The following is a 20,964-nucleotide window of genomic DNA, read 5'->3' as shown; positions in this document are numbered from 1 at the left end:
AGCAGGGAGCCTGCTTTTCCCTCTCCCTCTGCTCTTCCCCACTGTGTTCTCTCTCTTTCAAATAAGTAAATAAAATCTTAAAAAAAAAAAAAAAACACTAAAATCAGTGAATTAAGAGTTTTTGGTTTAATGTTTAGCCTGTATGTCAGATTTGTAGCAAGAATAAAGCACTCAAGGCACATTTATTGTTGTCTTCCCCTCTCCCCACCAAAAATAAGATTGGATAAAAAGTCTGTATCTCAAAAGCCTTAGAAGCAGTTGGAGCTTCAGATTAGCCTTGTGACTCATATTTGCTGTTTATCTGCTTGTGACCTAGACAAAATTGTCCAACAGCTTGGCCTTTGAACAGATCCATGATTACTTTGTGGGATAATGGGAGTTGGGCAGGGGAAATTGAGAGGAGGAGAGATGGGGAGAGAGAAAACACGTCTCCTTTCAGGATCTTTGAGAAGCTGTTTGGTGTATGGAAACAGTGCCTGCGGTTTAGTCAGCCAGCGTTCCATTTGGATGCCAGCCCAGCTGCCTACTAGCTGTATGATTTTGAGCAAATTATTGACTTCTTTTTGGCTTTCGTTTTTTTATTTGTAAGATGGCAGGCCTACTACCTGTCTTGTGGGCTGGTTTGGGATAATTAGAGATCACATGCAGCAGGTGCCCAGCTCAGAGCCTGCCTGTCAGTAACAGCTAGCTAGTCGTCCACTAGAGTTTCTCTGTGGCATCATCTGGACCAGCAGGACTAACTCTGGACTGGCTTCACTTAAGACCTTGCTGTTGTCTGGAGAATTTTTGGGTAAAGACAGGCACAAGTTGGGATTGTAATGGTCATTCCTTTCTTTTCCTCTTGAATTTATAGTATTAAGAAATCCTTTTTTGGTTAACTAAGTTTAGTTATGTTTTAGACAATTCAGTGCAATTTGGCAAATATTTTTTGTATATTCTGTCTCTTAACATTATGCTGGATATCACTGTAACTTAGGCACTTGAATGACTCTGATCCTTAATTCCCTTTGTACAAAATAAGGCTATTTTCATTAAATCTTTGAAGCTCTCCAGGAAAGTTCCAAGAAGTGAAGGAGATCAGAGTATAACTAATTCTCAGATTTTTTTTATAGGCTATATAATAAAAATAAGATGGAATTTTAACTACAGAAAGGGGATTCCTAAGGAGGAAGCTAAGAAAGGGAGGTCCAGAAGTGAACTACAAAATGTATTTATCTACTGGAACATCTGCTTACTCAGCAGAATGCTTCTTGTAAGTTACTTAGTTTTTTAGGTGCTCCGGTTTCACATCTGTAAAGTGGAGATAAAACACCTAGGTCATGGAGCTGTTGTCATTGATTTCATGATAAAATAGAGAGACGGACACCACTTACCACAATGTCTAGGACATAACAATTGCTCATGAGCTCAGGTATCCTTTTAAGGGGAACTGCCCATCTATGGTATATTTTACTATTAAGTAGCCACCTGCCCACACAGGAAATCTTAAGACATTGAATAATAACAAGTTTTTACTCTGTAGTTTTTCTTTTGATTGGATTTTGTGTTTAGAAGTTTAAAAAATGTGAAGTGAGTAAGTAGTAAGACTATTGGACTTGTCAGAGTAAGTTAGAACAGGCTCTTGGTTCAGGGAACCAAATTCTTTCTTGAATGCTATACTGACTGTATGGTCTTCTGGAAAGGCCTGATTTCCCTCCTTGATGTCAATCCTAACATTCAAACCTGGGGCTCTTGTTAAACTTTAGAAAAGATATGTGTATTCAGACTGTCCTTGAAATAAATTATTTAGGATGTAAAATCATCTTTACTTTTCTTTCAAAATTAGCCTGTTTTTTAAGATCTTTCAGATAACTAGCTTCTGATTCTGGAAGGCTGGAATTTAGTGACTATGTCCTCCTTGTGAGTACTGGTCATAGTTTATAGACTTCAAGCTTAATCAGTCTTTGAGACTGATTCCATCCTCATAGCATGGATTTTCCTTCTTAAGTGTCTGTGCTTTCTGAGAAATCTGTCCTTAAGTTTGACTGACTTCTCCGTCCACTTAGGTTTTTCTTTGAATCCTCCTTTTCCCAGTGACTCCCTTCTTGAAGCTTTTTATGTTTCTGCTCCATTCTGAAGTAGTTGCTTTCTAGGCTTAATGTCACAGAGACCTTTTTCTGAAAATTTCCTTTTCTCATTTCCTGAGATTTATCTACTGTTTTTTGGATTCCCATGCCACCTTTTTTCTTGATTTACTCTTATTGTACTGGACCACATATTGACATAACTTCCTAAGGAGTATAGATTGTATACTAAAACTATTTTTATTCTATCCTTAAGCATGATTATTTGGTGAGGTACAGAATTCTAGGTTAAAGAGAACTTTCCCTGAGAACTTGTGATGCCATGTTTCACTGTCACCTAGCATCTAATATTATAGTTTAGAAGCCTGATGTCATTTTGACTCTCATTCCTTTGTAGGTGTTTCTTTTTCTTCTGAAAGCTTTTAAGATCTTCCTTTACCCTGCTGGTCTGAAATATACAATTGTGTTTAGTTAGGTGTAGGTCTTTGTCATGCATTATATTTTCATGCATGATGAGCTCTTTGAATCTAAGGATTCATGTTCTTCAGCTCTCTAAAATATTTTTATTTATTAATACAATATATTAATTGCAAGAAGAATCTCTGAAAGAAACAGAGTAAGTGTATCCCAACAATTGTCTGAGCCTGTGTATTCCAATATGGTAGTTATTAGCTACATGTGGCTAAATTTAGTTAAATGAAAAATAAAATTAAATCTATAGCTTCTGAATTGCACCAACCATATTTCAAGTGCTCAATAACCACATATGTCTAGTGCAGATATAGGACATTTCCAACATCTCTTTTTTATTTTTATTATTATTTTTAACGATTTTATTTATTTATTCATGAGAGAAACAGAGAGAGAGAGGCAGAGACACAGGCAGAGAGACAAGCAGACTCCATGCAGGAAGCCCGACATGGGACTTGATCCCGGGTCTCCAGGATCACGCCCTGGGCCGAAGGTGGCACTAAATCGCTGAGCCACCCGGGCTGCCCATGGTCTCTTTTTTAAAAGTCAAAAAGGAGATGCAGAAGTTCAAAGAATATAAGACAATAGAAGCAGATAGAAACAGAATTCAGAAAGAAATTGAAGAGAAGGGGATCCCTGGGTGGCGAAGCGGTTTGGCGCCTGCCTTTGGCCCAGGGCGCGATCCTGGAGACCCAGGATCGAATCCCACGTCGGGCTCCCAGTGCATGGAGCCTGCTTCTCCCTCTGCCTATGTCTCTGCCTCTCTCTCTCTCTCTGTGACTATCATAAATTAAAAATTAAAAAAAAAAAAAATTGAAGAGAAAAAACTATCAAGATAAAAGCCAGCCTAGAAGCAACCGTAAGAATAAATATGCCTCAGTAAATAAGCACAGACAGAGGATCCAGCTTTAGGAAATCACAAAAATGAAATGACTAAGAAAAAAAAGTACAAAAATAATTATGGAGGAGATGGCTAGATACAGGAGACAGATAAAGGAGACAGACACATAAGGGGAATTCTAAAAGAAGGAAACAATGAATGAACTACAAAAATATTTATAACGGAAGAAACTGCCCTAAGATAAAAATTGGAATCTTTCAGGGAATTTTCCTGAAATATAAAATCTTTCTTGTTTCAAGAAATTGACAGGATGATAAAAACAGCAAGTCATAATCCTAGTGATGTTTAGTGAAATTTAAGGGTTAAGAGTTATAAGGACATCAACACAGAGATACTCAGTGTTTGAAGATAGTGGAACAACTCTTCAAAGTTCTGAGAAAATGTAACTTAAAAATTTTATTCCCAGCCAAATTGTTTTGGAAATGAAGGCCACAGACTGACATTTTCAAATATTCAAGAACTCAGGAACTGTGACATCCATTTGCCCTCTTGACAGCCCTATTTAGTAAGGAATCTAGCAAACCAAAGGATCAGTCAGTATAGAGAGATATAGACTGGAGAAATCATGGTAAAAGGGTTGGTAGTGAGCATTGGCATTCATTTAATATCAAAGTAACTATAAAATATTTGGGACAGGGAGGGGCACCTGGGTTGTCAGTGGGTTGAGGGCCCTACTGTTGATTTTGGCTCAGGTCATGGTTTCAGGGTCTTGAGATTGAACCCATCATTGGGCTCTGGGCTAATCGTGAAGCCTATTTAAGATTCTCCCTCTCCCTCTGCTGACCTCCATTCCCCATGTGTGTGCACTCTCAAAAAAAAAAAAAAAAAAAAAAAGAAAGGTGGAAGGGAAGGTATGTTGATGTGTTCGTTTCCGTATCTTTCATAGTAGGATGACAGTAGATACAGACTTTTTTTTAAAAGATTTTATTTATTCATGAGAGATACAGATTGAGAGGCAGAGACATAGGCAGAGGGAGAAGCAGGCTCCTCATGGGAAGCCTGATCCCAGGACCCAAGCCGAAGACAGACGCTCAACCACTGAGTCACCCAGGTGCCCAGATATTGGGTTTAAAATTGATTCATGGGGCACCTGGGTGGCTCAGTCGGTTAAGTGTCCAATTCTTGGATTTGGCTCAGGTCATGATCTCAGGGTCATGAGATCGAGCCCTGCATCAGGCTTTGCACCTGGGCATGGAGCCTGGTCAAGATTCTTTGTGTCCCTCTCTTGCACAGATGTTCTCTTTAAAAAAAAAGATTAATTCATGTGTTATGAGCAAACTATGACTAAATGTTTTTGTAATATATTTACTTTAGAGGGTTAAGAACTAGTAAGATAATGACTAGACATTTATTTACTTGAAGATCAGCATTTAAGAAATGAATGTTGTATCTTTATGTCAGTGTATTGTAGACATTTGGGATACATCAGTGAACAATGATACATACAATGGAACATACATGCCAGTGCTTTTCCCTCCCTTATGTTATGTTCTAACAGAGTTACACAGACAAATAAGTGATGTAGTACGAGTGATACCTTCTTGGGTAGAAGACAAGAGTATAAGGAGAATTTTGGGTTACAGATGTGGTCAGGGTTTGCTGAGATGACATTTGAGCACAGAATTTAATTTTGAGATACCTGATAGACATCAAAGACATGTACAAATCTGAGTTGGGGAAATAGGACTAGAACGGAGATACAAAATTGGGAGTTGTTGGCATACAGATAAAATTTAAGCTATAAAACAGAATGACATTGTCAAAGGAGTGATTGTAAATAAACCAAGACCAAAGACTAAGCCCTGAGGTTTGCAACATTAAGAGGCTAAGTAAGAGGCAGCTCCTGCAAAGGACTGAGGAGGCATGGCCAGTGAGAGAGGAGGAAACCAAGAACTTGCATCCTGGAAGCCAAGTGAGGAAAGTGAATTAGAGTCAAGTGATGAGCAGTTTTGGTGAAGTCATGGGCCCGATTGAAGTGAGTTTAGAGGATATGGAATGACAAGAATTGGAGAAATGAGGTCAAGAGTTTTTGTTTTAAAGGGGGAAAGAGAATAGTTTGTTTATATACTGATAAAAACAATCCAGTATAGGGGAGAGAATGTTGGAGCAATAAAGAGGGGGGCAGGCTTTAGCTAGGAATGCAGGTGATTTGTCTTTGGTAACAGGCTGGGTTTGGTTGCTGGTAGGTGTGTAGATCTGGCTATCAGTGAATCTTCCAATCATTTCACTTGTTCTCCGTGAAATAAGATCATCAACTGAGAATGAGGATGGGGAGGTGAAATTAGAGATTTGAGGAGAGAGGATACTAGTAAATAAGAGAGAGGGAAAGTAGCAGAAAAGCTTTGCTTCAGGTTCAGGGTCATGAATTTAAAGTGAAGCCATCAGTGTGTGTGTGTGTTTCCTATCAGATTAGTGACATAGATGCTGGTGCAGAGGCAGAGAGGAAAGTTGAAATTAGGCAAGTTTATGGTTCTACCAAGCCAGTATGATGGAATGAAAGGAGGCGGGGGAGGGCAGGGGATTGGAGAGCAAGGGAATGAGATTGACTGTGGAATTAAAGTTGTTTGAGTTCAAGTAAATTATAATGTAATAATTTTTGTTTAAAAATGACATATTACAGTATCTAGTTTTCATTAAAATATCTGTTCACTCTTTAATTTATAAATATGCCTAGGCAAATGTCTGAATAATCTGTAAATTGGTAGTTCTGGGTGGTAGGATTTTGATCACATTTTAATTTACTTTTATACTTTAAAAATACTTTTTTCAAACAGTAAGATGTACAATTCCTACAATGAATTATATATAAGTACAATAAGCATAAAGGCATGGAAATAAAAATGTATTGTTTAAGCTCAGGGCACATGGGGTCGTCTAGGGCCTGATAGGGGAGGCAAGGCCAAAGGCACAAGGCACCTTGGTCAAAGGTTGGATGCTAGACTATGCAGTTTGTATTTTATTTGGTAGGAAATAGGGTACCATTCTGGGCCAGAGAGTAATGCAACTGGGTCTTTGTTATAGGAAAGCTGACTGAGGGCTGTGTAAGTGAGATTAAGTGAGAATAACAAAACAGTATTACCTATTCTTTTTTTTTTTTTTTAAGCCTTCTGGGTTTATGGCTCAACGGTTTAGCACCGCCTTCGGCCCAGGGCGTGATCCTGGAGACCCGGGATCGAATCCCACGTCGGGCTCCTGGTGCATGGAGCCTGCTTCTCCCTCTGCCTGTGTCTCTGCCTCTCTCTCTCTCTCTGTGACTATCATAAATTTAAAAAAAAAAACAAAAACAAAAACACCCAATGCTCATTCCATCATGTGCCCTCAGTACTGTTCATCACCCAGTTACCCCATCCCCCTACCTACACCCCCCCCTTCAGCAACCTTCAGTTTACTTCCTATGATTAAGAGTCTCTTATAGCTTGTCAGTCTCTCTGATTTCATCTTTTTTTTCTTTCCTCTCTTCCCCTTGATCCTGTTTTGCTTCTTAAATTCCACATGAGTGAGATTATATTATCTTTCTCTGATTGACTTATTTTGCTTAGCATCATATTCTTTAGTTCCATCCATGTCGTTACAAGTGGCAAGATTTAATTTTTTTTTTCCACGGCTGAGTAATAGTCCATTGTATAGATATCCATTCATCTGTCAGTAGACATCTGGGTTCTTTCCATAGTTTGGCTATTGTGGACATTGCTGCTGTGAACATAGGGGTGCAGGTGCCCCTTTGGGTCACTACATTTGTACCTTGGGGGTAAGTACCCAGTAGTGTATTACCTATTTCATAAGGTTTTTATGAGGAGTAAATGGTTACATTTTAAGGGCTTATCATCATGCTTAGTGCAAGGTATGTGGTCAGTAAATGTTACATTATCCATCATGACCACCATCCTTCCTTATTACATAGATTCTCCATCAGCTTAGTTTGACTGATCTTCTAATTAGATCAGCATTTAACAGTTTACTTGAGGGGCACCTGGGGGGGCTCAGTTGGTTAATCATTCAACTCTGGATTTCAGCTCAGGTCTTGATGTCAGGGTCATGATTCAAGCCTGGCATGTGGAGACTTCATAAAGAAGAAGAAGAAGAAAAAAACAAAACAAAACGAGCGCTGTGTGGCTCAGACAGTTAAGTGACTGACTTGTGTTTTGGGCTCAGGTCCTGCTCTCAGGATGGTGAGATTGAGCCTTGTGTTGGGCTCTGCGCTGGACCTGGAACCTGCTTAAGATTTATATTCTCTCTCTCCCTCTTTCCCTCCCCCCTCCTTCTGCCCCTCCCCCCCATAAGTGCTCTTTTTCTCTCTAACCCCAAAACCAAAAAAAAAACCAAAAAAACAATTTACTTGAAGTGGTTTATTTCCTACCTCCACTCCAGTAATTTTTCTTTTCCAGAAACTACTGGATTTTTTGAGATCTTAATGAGCTATGTTTTTTAGGCACAGTGATATCTATTACCATTGCAAATAAGTATCCCTCAATTTTTGGTCTTTAGGAGAGTTTACTGAAGCTTCCTTCAAGCAGTATAAAGTATTGCCTATATTTTGCTATAGTTTTGTTCTTACTAATGAGATCATTGATAAGTCCAGTGTTTCTCAGTTTTGAAGTTTAAAATGCTGGCTGAGTTGTAAAGGTTATTATATAAGGCTTGAGGACACTGATGCCGATTTAACAAAAATAGAAAAACTGGGAAGAAAATTTACTAACATGATGGAGTCTCTGGTGGGACTATTGGTGTTTTTTTAAATAATAAGTCTTATACAGTAAATTAAAAAATCAGAAGATGAAAATAAAGATCTGGGTTCTATTTTTTTAAGTTTTTTTTTTTTTTTTAAGATTTTATTTATTCATGAGAGATCCAGAGAGAGAGGCAGAGACATAGGCAGAGGGAGAAGCAGGCTCCCTGTGGGGAGCCTGATGTGGGACTCGATCCCAGGATACTGGGATTATGACCTGAGCCAAAGGCAGATGCTCAACCACTGAGCCACCCAGGTACCCTAAGATCTGGGTTCTAAAGACAGGCACCTCTTTTCTCTCCCATCTCTTATTTATTAGTTCATTGACTTTGGGCAAATCACATACCATCTCAGAGCCTTTGTTTCTTTATCTGGAGAAGGTAAGGATCAAATAAAATAAAAGTACATAGAAATGATAAGGAAATAGCAAAATGCCATGCAAATGGTAGTTATTATTAGAAGTAGTCTTAATTTACAGAAATTATGCTCTTCTATTTTGGAGAGGCCTTGTTCCAGACCTCTAGTTCTTCATCACTACATTAGAAGAAGGCACTTAGGTGGAAATCATACATATGATGACTCAGTTTTATCCAGGATTTCTTTGTCTATTTTTAGAAATTCATTTTTAATGGTAGCTTTAAAATCAGAGAAATTTTGAGTACTTAACAGGACCATCAAAGTGGTTTTAAAAAAATCACTTCTGTAATATTTCATATTCAGAATAATTTCATAAGTTGAGTTAGTGGGGCAAATTTTCAAGGCAAAAACCTGAAGGTGAATTCTACTTTTGTCTAACAATAGAATGGCTTTGCTTGGCTCAGGTGAACCTGTATACTTGAAATGTGTTTTCCTAGACAATAATGAAAGCAAAGAGAAAAAGGTCTTTTACTCCGAATTATAGATAAATACATGACATTTGGCAAGCTCCAAAATGATGAGGTTTTTCAGTCATCAAAGGTTTTATCTTATGGGTACTAACAAAGTAACATATGCTAAAACAGCTAGCCTGACCCTGTTCTTTGTGCACACAAGGACACTTGATTTTCTAGTATCTGTTAGAATCAGTTTGACAAGCCTTGCTCAATAATATCAAACTGTTCAGAGATGAGTTTTCTGAAGATGTAACAGATTTATTCAGAACTCTCTGACTCATTTGATGAGATCTTCATCCTTGTAACTGCTACCTCACTTTGAAATTCCAGGGCTGCTTTTAACAAAATGGCCTTGGCTCAGTCAGCCGGCTATGTCATAAAAATATTGAGCTTTGAGAAGGGGGTAAATACACGTCAGGCTGGATGTTGAAGCCACCAGCCACAAACTCCTCCAGCTTCTAGCATTACAGTCTTCCCCCTTTACACACTGTAGCTTTGTTCGCATCCAGGTTTACCACCTCAGGTCTCAGAAGGATAGCATATTGCTTCCCCTGTCTAAGGAAAATTTCTTCATCTTTGCCTCTCATGTCATCTTCCTCTTTTCCTCTGACATCTCAATCCAGAGGTGTCCACCATGTCCTCTGGCTTCAGCTTCTTCCTGTCTGTTGTATTTGCTCCCACAGACTGAATATGCTTGAGTATTCTTATCAGCTAAACAGAAAAGTCCTTGACTCTGCACTTCATTCTAGTTACTGCCCCTTTGTTGTCCAGTTTAAAGTTAGACCTCTTGAAGAAACACACACCTTCCAGTGAATCCTCACCCCATTTTAATCTGACCCTGTGTAGCCTTCACTATGCTGCTTTTCACCAGGAGCATCAGCAACTTCCAGTACAGACATTACAGTCAGTACAGACATTCCTCCTTGACTTGGATGTGCACTGCATTATTGCCGTGGGCCTTAATGGGCTTCTTGGGATTTATAACTCCCTAGCTAGCCTCCTTCCGGATTTCCCACCAGCCTCTCTAGCTTTCCTCTCTTGGGTTCCTTTGTGAATTCTTTTTGTCCCTCCCTTAAACTGTGACAGTCCGCAGGATAGCCTTACCCCACTCTTTCCTCATGCTGTAGGTCCTCACTGTGATCTCAGGGCTAGTTAACACAGATCTGATGGCTCCCAAATCTGTGTGTCAGCCTTCAGCTTTCAGACTCAAATATCCAGCCACTGACTTCACATCTCATTCACTGAATCATTGGCTCATCAGTATTCCAAGCGTCTGCCATCACCGGACGCTTGCCTTAAGAGAATGACTTATAAAATGACAGGTTCTCTCTCCTCTATCAATGAGAAAGTGGAGGGAAATCCATGATAGTGACAATATAGAGTGACTAGTACACTCGGAGAGAAACAAGCAGAGGGTGCTGTGAATATAAAAGGATAAGGACAGGGACACCTGGGTAGCTCAGCAGTTAAGCGTCTGCCTTCAGCCCAGGGCGTGATCCTGGAGTCCAGGGATCGAGTCCCACTTTGGGCTCCCTGCATGGAGCCCGCTTCTCTCTCTGCCTATGTCTCTGCCTCTGTGTGTGTGTGTCTTTCATGAATAAATAAAATTAAATAAATAAGTAAACATATAAATAAGAGGATAGGGACAGGCACCAGTGTGAGAGCTTTCAGGGATGTTACCTCCCAGACCCTAAGTTTATTCACCATGCAGGAAGAGATCCTTTTCCTCATTTCTCTTCTTAGCATTTCTTCCCCTAGATACTCAGTCACCTAAATCAGAAACCCCAAAGTTATCCTTGGCTCCTTTGTCCTGCCTGTTCAGTTTTCATTCTTAGGTCCTGCCATTTCAGTCCTAAGACAGGGCTCCAGTCTAGCGTCCTTCCCCATCCATCCTACTTCTGTTCTGATGTGAGGCCTTGGCATCTGCTGCCCACATTTTTGCAGTAGACTCACAAGTGCTATCCTTACTTTATGCCTTGATCCCTTTGCATCCACTTTCCTAAAGGCCAGTATGGTGTTTAGGAAACGGTGATCTGCTGTTACCGCTGCTCTGCTGAATAGTCTCTGCGCAGAATCTCTAAATCTCTCCACATAGCTGGCCTCCCCCTACAGATTCTGACTCTGTTAGTGCTGCTGGGCTGGAAACTGTGTTCTTACATTCCCTAAGAGATAATGACACCTGACCAGATTGAGAAACCTCTGACCTACCATTGTCAAATCTGAACCCCTCTGCCGGGTTGCACAAGGCCCTCCATGACCCCTGCTTTGACGTAGCAGTCAGCCACATTTCCCACTGTGCCACACATGTCTACTTGTCTAGGGAAAAATCCTCCGATTTTGTATGAAGCCTCTTAGAGATTATATTTGTAAAAAGGACTTTTAGAAACTAACATTTTATTAAAGGGTCTGCTATTGTTATTTGTAATGTATTTCCTGCCTTTTCAGTGGATGATGCTGGCAAAATAGAACACGATGGTTCCTCTGGAATGACCATGGATGCAGAGTCGGAAATTGACCCTTGTAAGGTGGATGGCACTTGCCCAGAAGTCATCAAGGTGTACATTTTTAAAGCTGACCCTGGAGAGGATGACTTAGGTAAGAGGAAAACTTCTGCATATTATACATCCTGATCTGACCCTTCACCCTGATTTCTTTTGGGTGGTTTAGATTGAGAACATTTGAAATCTTTTCTGAAGATAACTTTTAAACAAGGATTTCCATGTAGCAGTAGAAAAGTATATGAAATGTATAAGTCAGATGGGGAGAAATGGAGTTTTCAGATAAATTCTCGGAGCTGTCCTCTTCCCTGATAGGTGGCACCGTAGACATTGTGGAAAGTGAGCCTGAGAATGATCATGGAGTTGAATTACTTGATCAGAGTAGCAGTATTCGTGTGCCAAGGGAAAAGATGGTTTATATGACTGTCAACGACTCTCAGCAAGAAGATGAAGATTTAAGTAAGTAGGTGGCCTTTTTGTGGGAGAAAATTTTATGTTTTTGTAGCTCTCTGTTTTTAAATATGGTCAGTGTTTAAAGGAAAACAACTAGCATTATTGTAGAGATTATATTGCTGCCATATCCCAAAGGAAGTCTCAGTGACTCTTGACGGATGTGTAAAATGTTGCTTTAAAAACGAGTTTAAAAAAAAAAAAAAAAAAAACGAGTTTAAGGGGATCCCTGGGTGGCTCAGCGGTTTAGCGCCTGCCTTTGGCCCAGGGTGCGATCCTGGAGTCCCGGGATCGAGTCCCATGTAGGGCTCCCGGCATGGAGCCTGCTTCTCCCTCCTCCTGTGTCTCTGCCTCTTTCTCTTTCTCTCTCTCTCTATATATATATCATAAAAAATAAATAAATAAATAAATAAATAAATAAATAATCAATCTTAAAAAAAAAAGTTTAAGGTGAAAACCAAGAAATCAATGATTCGTTCAACAAATATGCATTACCTGCTTAGGACTATGTGAAAGCTGTGTTCTAGATGTATAATGAACCTTCTTTCTACTTGTCTGTTAACTGAATTCAAATAAAAACATCTTTCTTGTGATCTCTGTAAACCTGGTCACAAAAGTTGATATAATTTCCTACTTAGATGTTGCGGAAATCGCCGACGAAGTTTATATGGAGGTGATCGTAGGGGAGGAGGATGCTGCGGCGGCTGCAGCGGCCGCTGCAGCACACGAGCAACAGATTGATGACAATGAAATAAAAACCTTCATGCCAATCGCTTGGGCGGCAGCTTACGGTAAGTCACTTGGCAGCTCTTTGGATGGAGTTGGCTTGCGAACATGAATTCATGATTGAGAACGGTGTCTATGGTCTTAGGTTTCCAAAATAGGAAACACCACTACCCTGTATGGGTTACTTGATATGAACAAGAGTAGAGGAAGATTATAAAGTCTACCTTTTGTCTTTATTTTTAACAGGAATTTCCTTCATGTGTATATTACGTAGCAGGAAGTACTGCAAGAAGTACACAGGCTCTCAAGCTGAAACTTTTCATCTTGATTGTATCTGGCCCATGACTTTACAATTTTGGGAGACAAGGGAGTTCATGGGGCACAATGATGACGTGTTTTTTAGATTTGGAAGCTAGGCATTTCCTACTGTCTCACTATAATAAATGTGGTCATAAAGCCCATTACCTAGAATGGGGGCTCTGTCATTCATGAGTATCATGGCTTACTTTTTGTTGTTGTAGTAAATAAAGAATCCCTAATTTTTTATAATTTATAATACTGTATAATTTTGTTTTTTAATACGCATTGTTAGGTAATAATTCTGATGGAATTGAAACCCGGAATGGCACTGCAAGTGCCCTCTTGCACATAGATGAGTCTGCTGGGCTCGGCAGACTGGCTAAACAAAAACCAAAGAAAAGGAGAAGACCTGATTCCAGGCAGTACCAAACAGGTGAGGGCACAAGAGTTCCACAGCGCAGCGTGCTTTGCGAGCTCTCAGATGAAACTCTAGTATGTATCCACGGAGGTGTTGTGATGGCATTTTAGCTGCTAGACCACATGTAGCTTTTGTGTATTGAATTTGAAAATATAATTTTAAGAATTCAGTGATATTCATGAATGATTTCCTGGGATAAAAAGAAACAGGGAACGGATCCATTGTGGATGAGGAAAAAAAATTCAAAACTCGGGTGGTTTTTATGTGGAAATAAAAAGAAATCCCTCAAATTATTGCAAACATTAACTGTTTTAAAAACAAAATTAATACAAAGAATCTGATTATGTTCCCTTAAGGCAGGCATAATTTACAGAGCAGCAGGACAAGTACTTCAGTTCGTGTGACCCTGTCTATTCGTGGATGGCAATTTGCATATTAAAATTTCCATAGGTGGATTTAAGCTTTACTGTAAATTGACACAAAATTATGTTTTTTGGAATAACCAAAGCAGGAATTGTGATTATAAAACTTTATTTTTATGAGTGATTTTCTAAATTGACATAGCTTTGATCACTAGTTGGTAGAAGTTACATATTTATTGATTTAGTTTTTAAACTGGAGGGACTGAGGTTGGTACAGTCATACTGAATGAAGTTTTCAGACCAGGGTTCTTTTTATGACAGGGTTGCTATATCTCTTATACCAAAAAAATGGCAAAAGGAATGTTAAGTAGCAAATAGCTTAACATAGGCATACATCCCTAATAACGTTCAGAACACACACTTTAACTGCTTGAAGAAACCAACGTGGAACTTGGTTTGATCACTCATGCTCCTTTTTTTTCCTTTCTTAGCAATAATTATTGGCCCTGATGGACATCCCTTGACTGTCTATCCTTGCATGATTTGTGGGAAAAAATTTAAGTCGAGAGGTTTTTTGAAAAGGCACATGAAAAACCATCCTGAACACCTTACCAAGAAGAAGTACCGCTGTACTGACTGTGATTACACTACCAACAAGAAGATAAGTTTACACAACCACCTGGAGAGCCACAAGCTGACCAGCAAAGCAGAGAAGGCCATTGAATGCGACGAGTGTGGGAAGCATTTCTCTCATGCTGGGGCTTTGTTTACGCACAAAATGGTGCATAAGGAGAAAGGAGCCAACAAAATGCACAAGTGTAAATTCTGTGAATACGAGACAGCTGAACAAGGGTTATTGAATCGCCACCTTTTGGCGGTCCACAGCAAGAACTTTCCTCATATTTGTGTGGAGTGCGGCAAAGGTTTTCGTCACCCATCAGAGCTCAAAAAGCACATGCGAATCCACACTGGGGAGAAGCCGTACCAGTGCCAGTACTGCGAATATAGGTCTGCAGACTCTTCTAACTTGAAAACACATGTAAAAACTAAGCATAGTAAAGAGATGCCATTCAAGTGTGACATCTGTCTTCTGACTTTCTCAGATACCAAAGAGGTGCAGCAACATGCTCTTATCCACCAAGAAAGCAAAACACACCAGTGTTTGCACTGCGACCACAAGAGTTCGAACTCAAGTGATTTGAAACGACACATAATTTCGGTTCACACGAAGGACTACCCCCATAAGTGTGACATGTGTGATAAAGGCTTTCACAGGCCTTCTGAACTCAAGAAACACGTGGCTGCCCACAAGGGTAAAAAAATGCACCAGTGTAGACATTGTGACTTTAAGATTGCAGATCCATTTGTTCTAAGTCGCCATATTCTCTCAGTCCACACAAAAGATCTTCCATTTAGGTGTAAGAGATGTAGAAAGGGATTTAGGCAACAGAATGAGCTTAAAAAGCATATGAAGACACACAGTGGCAGGAAAGTGTATCAGTGTGAGTACTGTGAGTATAGCACTACAGATGCCTCAGGCTTTAAACGGCACGTTATCTCCATTCATACAAAAGACTATCCTCACCGTTGTGAGTACTGCAAGAAAGGGTTCCGTAGACCTTCAGAAAAGAACCAGCACATAATGCGACATCATAAAGAAGTTGGCCTGCCCTAACAGTACTTCTATAGACATTTGTAGAGATGTTGGCCTTGAAACAGAAATTTCATTTGAAGCCAATCAGTCTCGTTCACATACAATACTGTATATTGATTTATGCTGTGTACAAATAGAATTATTGCTTCTAGTTGAGTTGGTTTTTTTTTTTTTACATTTTGTTGAATAGTGTGTTCTGAATTCTATTCAGTTTGTTTAATAAATGGGGGAAAGCAGCAACAAGTAAGTTGCTTTTAATAAAGTAATCCCTGATTCTATACTGAATTTTTCTATCTTAGAAGTTTTATATTTATTTAAATATTTACCTTGCTTACCTTGATGGTACTCTTCTAAGACCATTTAACTTAAAGTTAAGGTAACTTTAGATTGGTAACTCGGAAAGTATTCATGTTGACTCATTTTTTTTTCCCATAAATTTCTCACAATAAAATTGTCAGAGACATCGACTAACATAAATGGGAGATTTTACAGTCAGATCTAATTATCCTAATATGGAAATCATTTACTTGTCTTGCTTACTATTTTCAGACCATATGACAATGAAAGTTTCCATTTGAGCTTTTGCGTCCCTGGCATCGCTGAGGAAAGAACAGTGGCTGGGTTCGTGTTTACTTTTCATTTTGTTTAGCAGACAAACTGTACTTCTTTGGGGGCTTTCTTTGATGTATTTACATCTTTTGTCAGCATAGCAAACTTAGAAAACTTTCTTGACAAATTTTGCTTGATGCTGTTGTATTTTGATTATTCCGTCTGTGCTGCTTTGTCTTGGAATGGTTGTGTGCTACAAATGAGATTATTGAGGACTGCATTTTGGAATCTCCTAGAGGTAATTCGTGGCTCGTAGGATCTTTTGCGACTTTATATATGTAAATGTACCCTGAATTATATATATGCACATATATAGAGAACATGTATCTGTGTGTATTGCTTATTTTACATATTTATACACACAACCCCAGTAGTAGTTAAGATCTATAATGAAAAGTATTAAATTTACAATAACATGAAAGATGCAGGGATGCATGAGAGAGCATTTTATAAATCATGCTCTTCAGAGAGACTACTCAGGTGAAGAATTAGAAGGAAAATAAGGACACTAGTATTTTTAAAGAGTAAAGGTATTTTCTTTTAAATATCTTTGGTAATTGAAAAATAGACATTAAGATGTTTCTAGATAGAATGTTTTCATACAACTTCAGCTCCATGCCTTTATATTTTTCTGAAAAGCTAATGAATATCTGGACTTAACTCCCTCAGTTCTCTCTGAGAAGCCCACGAGGGAGCTGTGCGTCACCCAGTGAGGGGGATCAAGGAAGCCACAGCGCCATGTACCAGGGATTGGGTGCTAATTATGACTTACACCTGGCAGGTCCAGCCTGCTCTGTTCTTTCTTAGTTGCAGTTAGCAAACTTTAAAAAAACTGAACGCTTAAATTGGCTTCGGTTAGAAGATAAAGGTGTGTTTAAGTGCATGAGGAAAATCTGAGGCCTTATTTGGAACGTCACCAAGTCTTTTACAGTCTTGTTTTTCTTTGAGAGCTGACATTTTTTAAACAAACAGTTTGGAATCAGAGTCAGAGATGCATAAAATATACTTGGTTAATTAGAATTTGGTTATGTGAAGATGGATTTTGGGAAATGGGAAAACAGTTTTTGGGGTCCTTTGAATTGACTGTCAGCATATGAGTATCTGGCACGTTATAGGATATTTAGGAACTTTCTTCCCACTTGATAGCTGCCTTGCCACTTCATTATGGTGCTCCTCCATCCCTTTCGTGCTATTAGGTTTTTACCTCTCCTCTTTCTCTGTGCCATTGATATTTGTATTCAAGAATTATATTTATAGGGTTAGAAATCTAAATATTTGGTGGTTGGCAAGCCTCTGAAGTGCTAGATTGATTTTGTCCAGTTGTAAATCAAGTGCTTTAGGCTGGTATGGACTCCAACCTGAATGCCAGTTAAAGCCAAGGCATGGGCCTGTCCCAGTGGGAGCTTCTGTGCCCTCTTGGCTCTCATAACATGCTTTTTTTTTTTTTTTTTTTAAAGTAACTTACAGTTGTGTGATTCATTGCCCTGCAGTACTATCCTTGAAAGCTCTGTCTGTTTTTTTGTGAGAACCTTTAAAATCTCCCTTAATTTTTTTTTTCCCCAGAAATCACGTAAAAGACACTTAAATGAAAGCGGAAATTTATTGACTTTAAAACACGCTGTAAAATTAGTACAGAAAATATAAATAATTGGTCATTTAACTATATTTTTTTAAATAAACTGAAAGATAAAGAACACAACACTTTACACACTTTATATTTCTCTTACATAGTCTGGAATCATACACAGTTATTTTCTTTTTAAAGCACAATATTGAAACCTTTAAAAGGTATTTAAGGGTTTGGTCAAGTGAATATGATAAAATGTGTCTGTATAAAGAGAAAATGAAATTGTAGTCACTGTTATGTACTGACATTAGTTACAACCTAGTTTTAATTCTTAAAACGATTTTGATTAGCAAAGCTAAAAAAAAATGGATGTTTCAGTTAAATGTTTTAAAGAGGTACAGATTTTTACAAGGACATAATATAAGTTATTGTTCTGTAGAAATATCCTATTAAATATTGTATGTCCCTCCCTCTGTACACTTTGTAAAAAAAGTAAAATACATAAAAAGAAAATCATATAGGGATGTGTGACATTATTGTAATTGTGTACTTGAGAATAACGTGCAAAAATAAAAATCAGAATATTTTCCTGTTAATGGATGTTTAGTCTATTTGATACCAGTACTAAGTTAATGCTTTTTCTTAAGGAAAAAAATGTACAGTTTTTGTAAACCTAATAAACATCAAAAGCAGTGGATTATTTTCATTTCCCCATTTCTTAATTCCTTTTATGCAGCATTGGATTGCAAAATGCTTGATTGCTTTGAATTTTGTGACTCGATGCAAATACTCATAATAGTTGAGCCGTGCGAATTTGCAAGTAATATATCAGAGAACTTAAGAGATGATTGGTGAGTCCTTTGATGAGCATGTCCTTGAAGTTCATTTTTTTTCTTTTATCTTCATAAGGGATTTGTTTTATTAGCATCTCCAGTTCCCCTGAGATGAATCTGCCACGCATAAAGTGGTTTTTGAGAGCACTTAAAGTTCATTTCAGTATCAGTCCACAGCATACTTAATCACTGGGTGTTGTCCCCACCTCCACAGCAGAAGCCTTGCCTTAGTGTGACACCTTTGTGTCACGTTTGGAGGGCTTTGATTTGTAGACAATAACATGCTAGATAGAGAATGGGCATCGTTACAAAAATGAGAAGTTAGATAAAAGTTACCAGGGGTCCAAAGAGAGTAACAGATGGATTTGAGACATCTTTCATTTTTAAAGATGAGATCCTTCAGATCTTTATGTAGGAACAAGTGTTGGCCTGAAATAGTAAATAATTAAAACTTGGGGTCATTGGTCAAGAGAACATGGTGTCACTGCCCAGAGCCATGAATCACATAAAACCATAGCATGTGAAAAATTTAGTTGTAGTACAGTGCCTGGTAGACAGCATTTTACCGGTCTGATCCCACGCAGTCACATAATGTATTGCTCTATTCTCTGGGAATCTCAGTGTTAACAATTTTGCTGCCCACAAATTCTAGGATCCATGAAGGAAAAGCCTGGACTGGCCAAAATCTTAAAGGGGTGATATTTTAGAGCAATAGTTTTCAAAGTGTGATCTGGCAACAGTGACAGCATCATAATCACCTGGGACTTTGTTAAAGATAAAAATTCTTGGCTGCATGTCCCACCCACTGAATCAGAAAACTGGGCATGAGACCCAGTGATCTGTGTCCTAACATCCTCCAAGTGATTCTGATGCATGCTCAAGATTGGGAAACTTTTAGAGCACCCAAGGAACGAAAAAAATCACTGGTGCAAATTTTGTGTGGTAGATGAGAAAACACACAGACACACACAATCCAAGAAATAAGCAGTGAGGTTTTTTATTTTTATTTTTATTTTTTTTAGCAGTGAGGTTTCAAGGGGACTTAGTTGACATCTTTGGTTTACCTTTTTGAAGTGTGAGTCCACCAGACAGTGTGTATCCTTTTCAGTACACACGTAAGTAGCCTATACTTCATAAATCTTGTATAGTCTCCCTTAAGTTCCATTTTCTCAAAGGTTAATAGAAGGAAGATTCCTTGTATTCCTTCTGAGATTCCAAGGAAGGTTAATCCGAGGAAGATTCAGCAAATAGAAGAGAAAAGCTGAGGTGTGTGTGTTTAATTGGCCCAACATTACTTAAATAATTCATATATGAAAAATGATTTTGCCACATTCTGCAGCTGTTTTAGAGCAAGTCAAAATTAAATTTTGCCCTTTTGGATTTTGTTTTATCGTGTATATATTGTTTGCCTTTTTCATGAAATAATTCTTGGGTTTGTTATATATTGTTGCTGTTATTTTTGACATCTTTGCTATTGTAAATAAATTCCTATTTTGTTTTAAGTTATTCTAGTGGAGTGTTGGCTATAGACAAGGCATACACACACACGGTAACGATGAGACTGAAATCACAAAATTAATAAATCTCCAACATCATATAAACTGGAAGTGATATGACCCCCTCCCCTTCAGCACTTCTAGCATCAGTGAAAATATCACTGTAGCAACTGCACCTGATTTTAAAATCATTTTCATGACTTCTGAGGGAAATTCTTAAGTTTGCCAAGTTTGAGGTCAACATCAAGAATTATTTTCTTGGGGGATCCCTGGGTGGCACAGCGGTTTAGCGCCTGCCTTTGGGGCAGGGCATGATCCTGGAGTCCCGGGATCAAGTCCCACATCGGGCTCCCTGCATGGAGCCTGCTCCCTCCGCCTGTGTCTCTGCCTCTCTCTCTCATGAATAGATAAATAAAATCTTTAAAAAAAAAAAAAAAAGAATTATTTTCTTTTACTTGGTTTTTCCTGATCTTTTGGTCTCGTGTTACTTGTATTGCTGGTACTGGTGAACACAAAGGCTCTGGCGCTGTGACCTGCTGCTGTAAAGCCACTGTGGTACTTTGCTACAGAAACCCAGCTGAGGTTTTTATTCTTCCGTGTTTATTCTTCCGTGATATGAATTACCACACAAATAGCTAAACCCATCGATGAAAATAGGATAGTTAACGAGACCCATGTTATTTTGCTTTCCAAGAGAGGCAAGTTTCTGCTTTTCCTTAATGATTGTATTTGGCTTTAAATTCAGCAGCCATTTCCTCTTGCCCAAGCAACTTCAAAATAAGGAAAGAGATTGCAGAGAGCCATCTTCGGTGGTTTGGGAGGTTCTGTTACATCCATTCTCCTCTTTGGGTTCTAACCACATTAGAAATAGACATAAACCACCAGTTGAACGTGTGAACTTCTAATAAAGTTGAATTGGGAAAGCAAGAAGCCAAATCTCTCTCCCCTCAGTCGAGGCCTTGACTGATGTGGCCAGTCACTCGAAGGCACTTGGAGCCGAGACCGCTCTGTCCTCCAC

The 20,964-nt window shown here is 38.8% G+C and overlaps 1 protein-coding gene across 9 annotated transcripts in view; it reads left to right on the top strand.

The window, feature by feature from the left end:
• Positions 1-19,952, top strand: part of ZFX (zinc finger protein X-linked) — a 95,365-nt gene extending 75,413 nt beyond the window's left edge. For all 9 annotated transcript variants that reach the window (XM_077887860.1, XM_077887861.1, XM_077887858.1 and 6 more), the window contains 5 exons: positions 11,479-11,628; positions 11,847-11,990; positions 12,620-12,772; positions 13,300-13,440; positions 14,279-19,952. In XM_077887860.1, coding sequence (XP_077743986.1) covers positions 11,479-11,628; positions 11,847-11,990; positions 12,620-12,772; positions 13,300-13,440; positions 14,279-15,462 — 1,772 coding nt within the window. In that variant the 3' untranslated portion in view covers positions 15,463-19,952. The remainder of the gene's footprint in view (positions 1-11,478; positions 11,629-11,846; positions 11,991-12,619; positions 12,773-13,299; positions 13,441-14,278) is intronic.
• The last annotated feature ends 1,012 nt before the right edge of the window (positions 19,953-20,964 follow it).

This window comes from Canis aureus, chromosome X, assembly GCF_053574225.1.
Source record: "Canis aureus isolate CA01 chromosome X, VMU_Caureus_v.1.0, whole genome shotgun sequence".
NCBI lineage: Eukaryota > Metazoa > Chordata > Mammalia > Carnivora > Canidae > Canis > Canis aureus.
The sequence above is the reverse complement of the archived record's forward strand: the minus strand, read 5'-3'. Positions and strand labels throughout refer to the sequence as shown.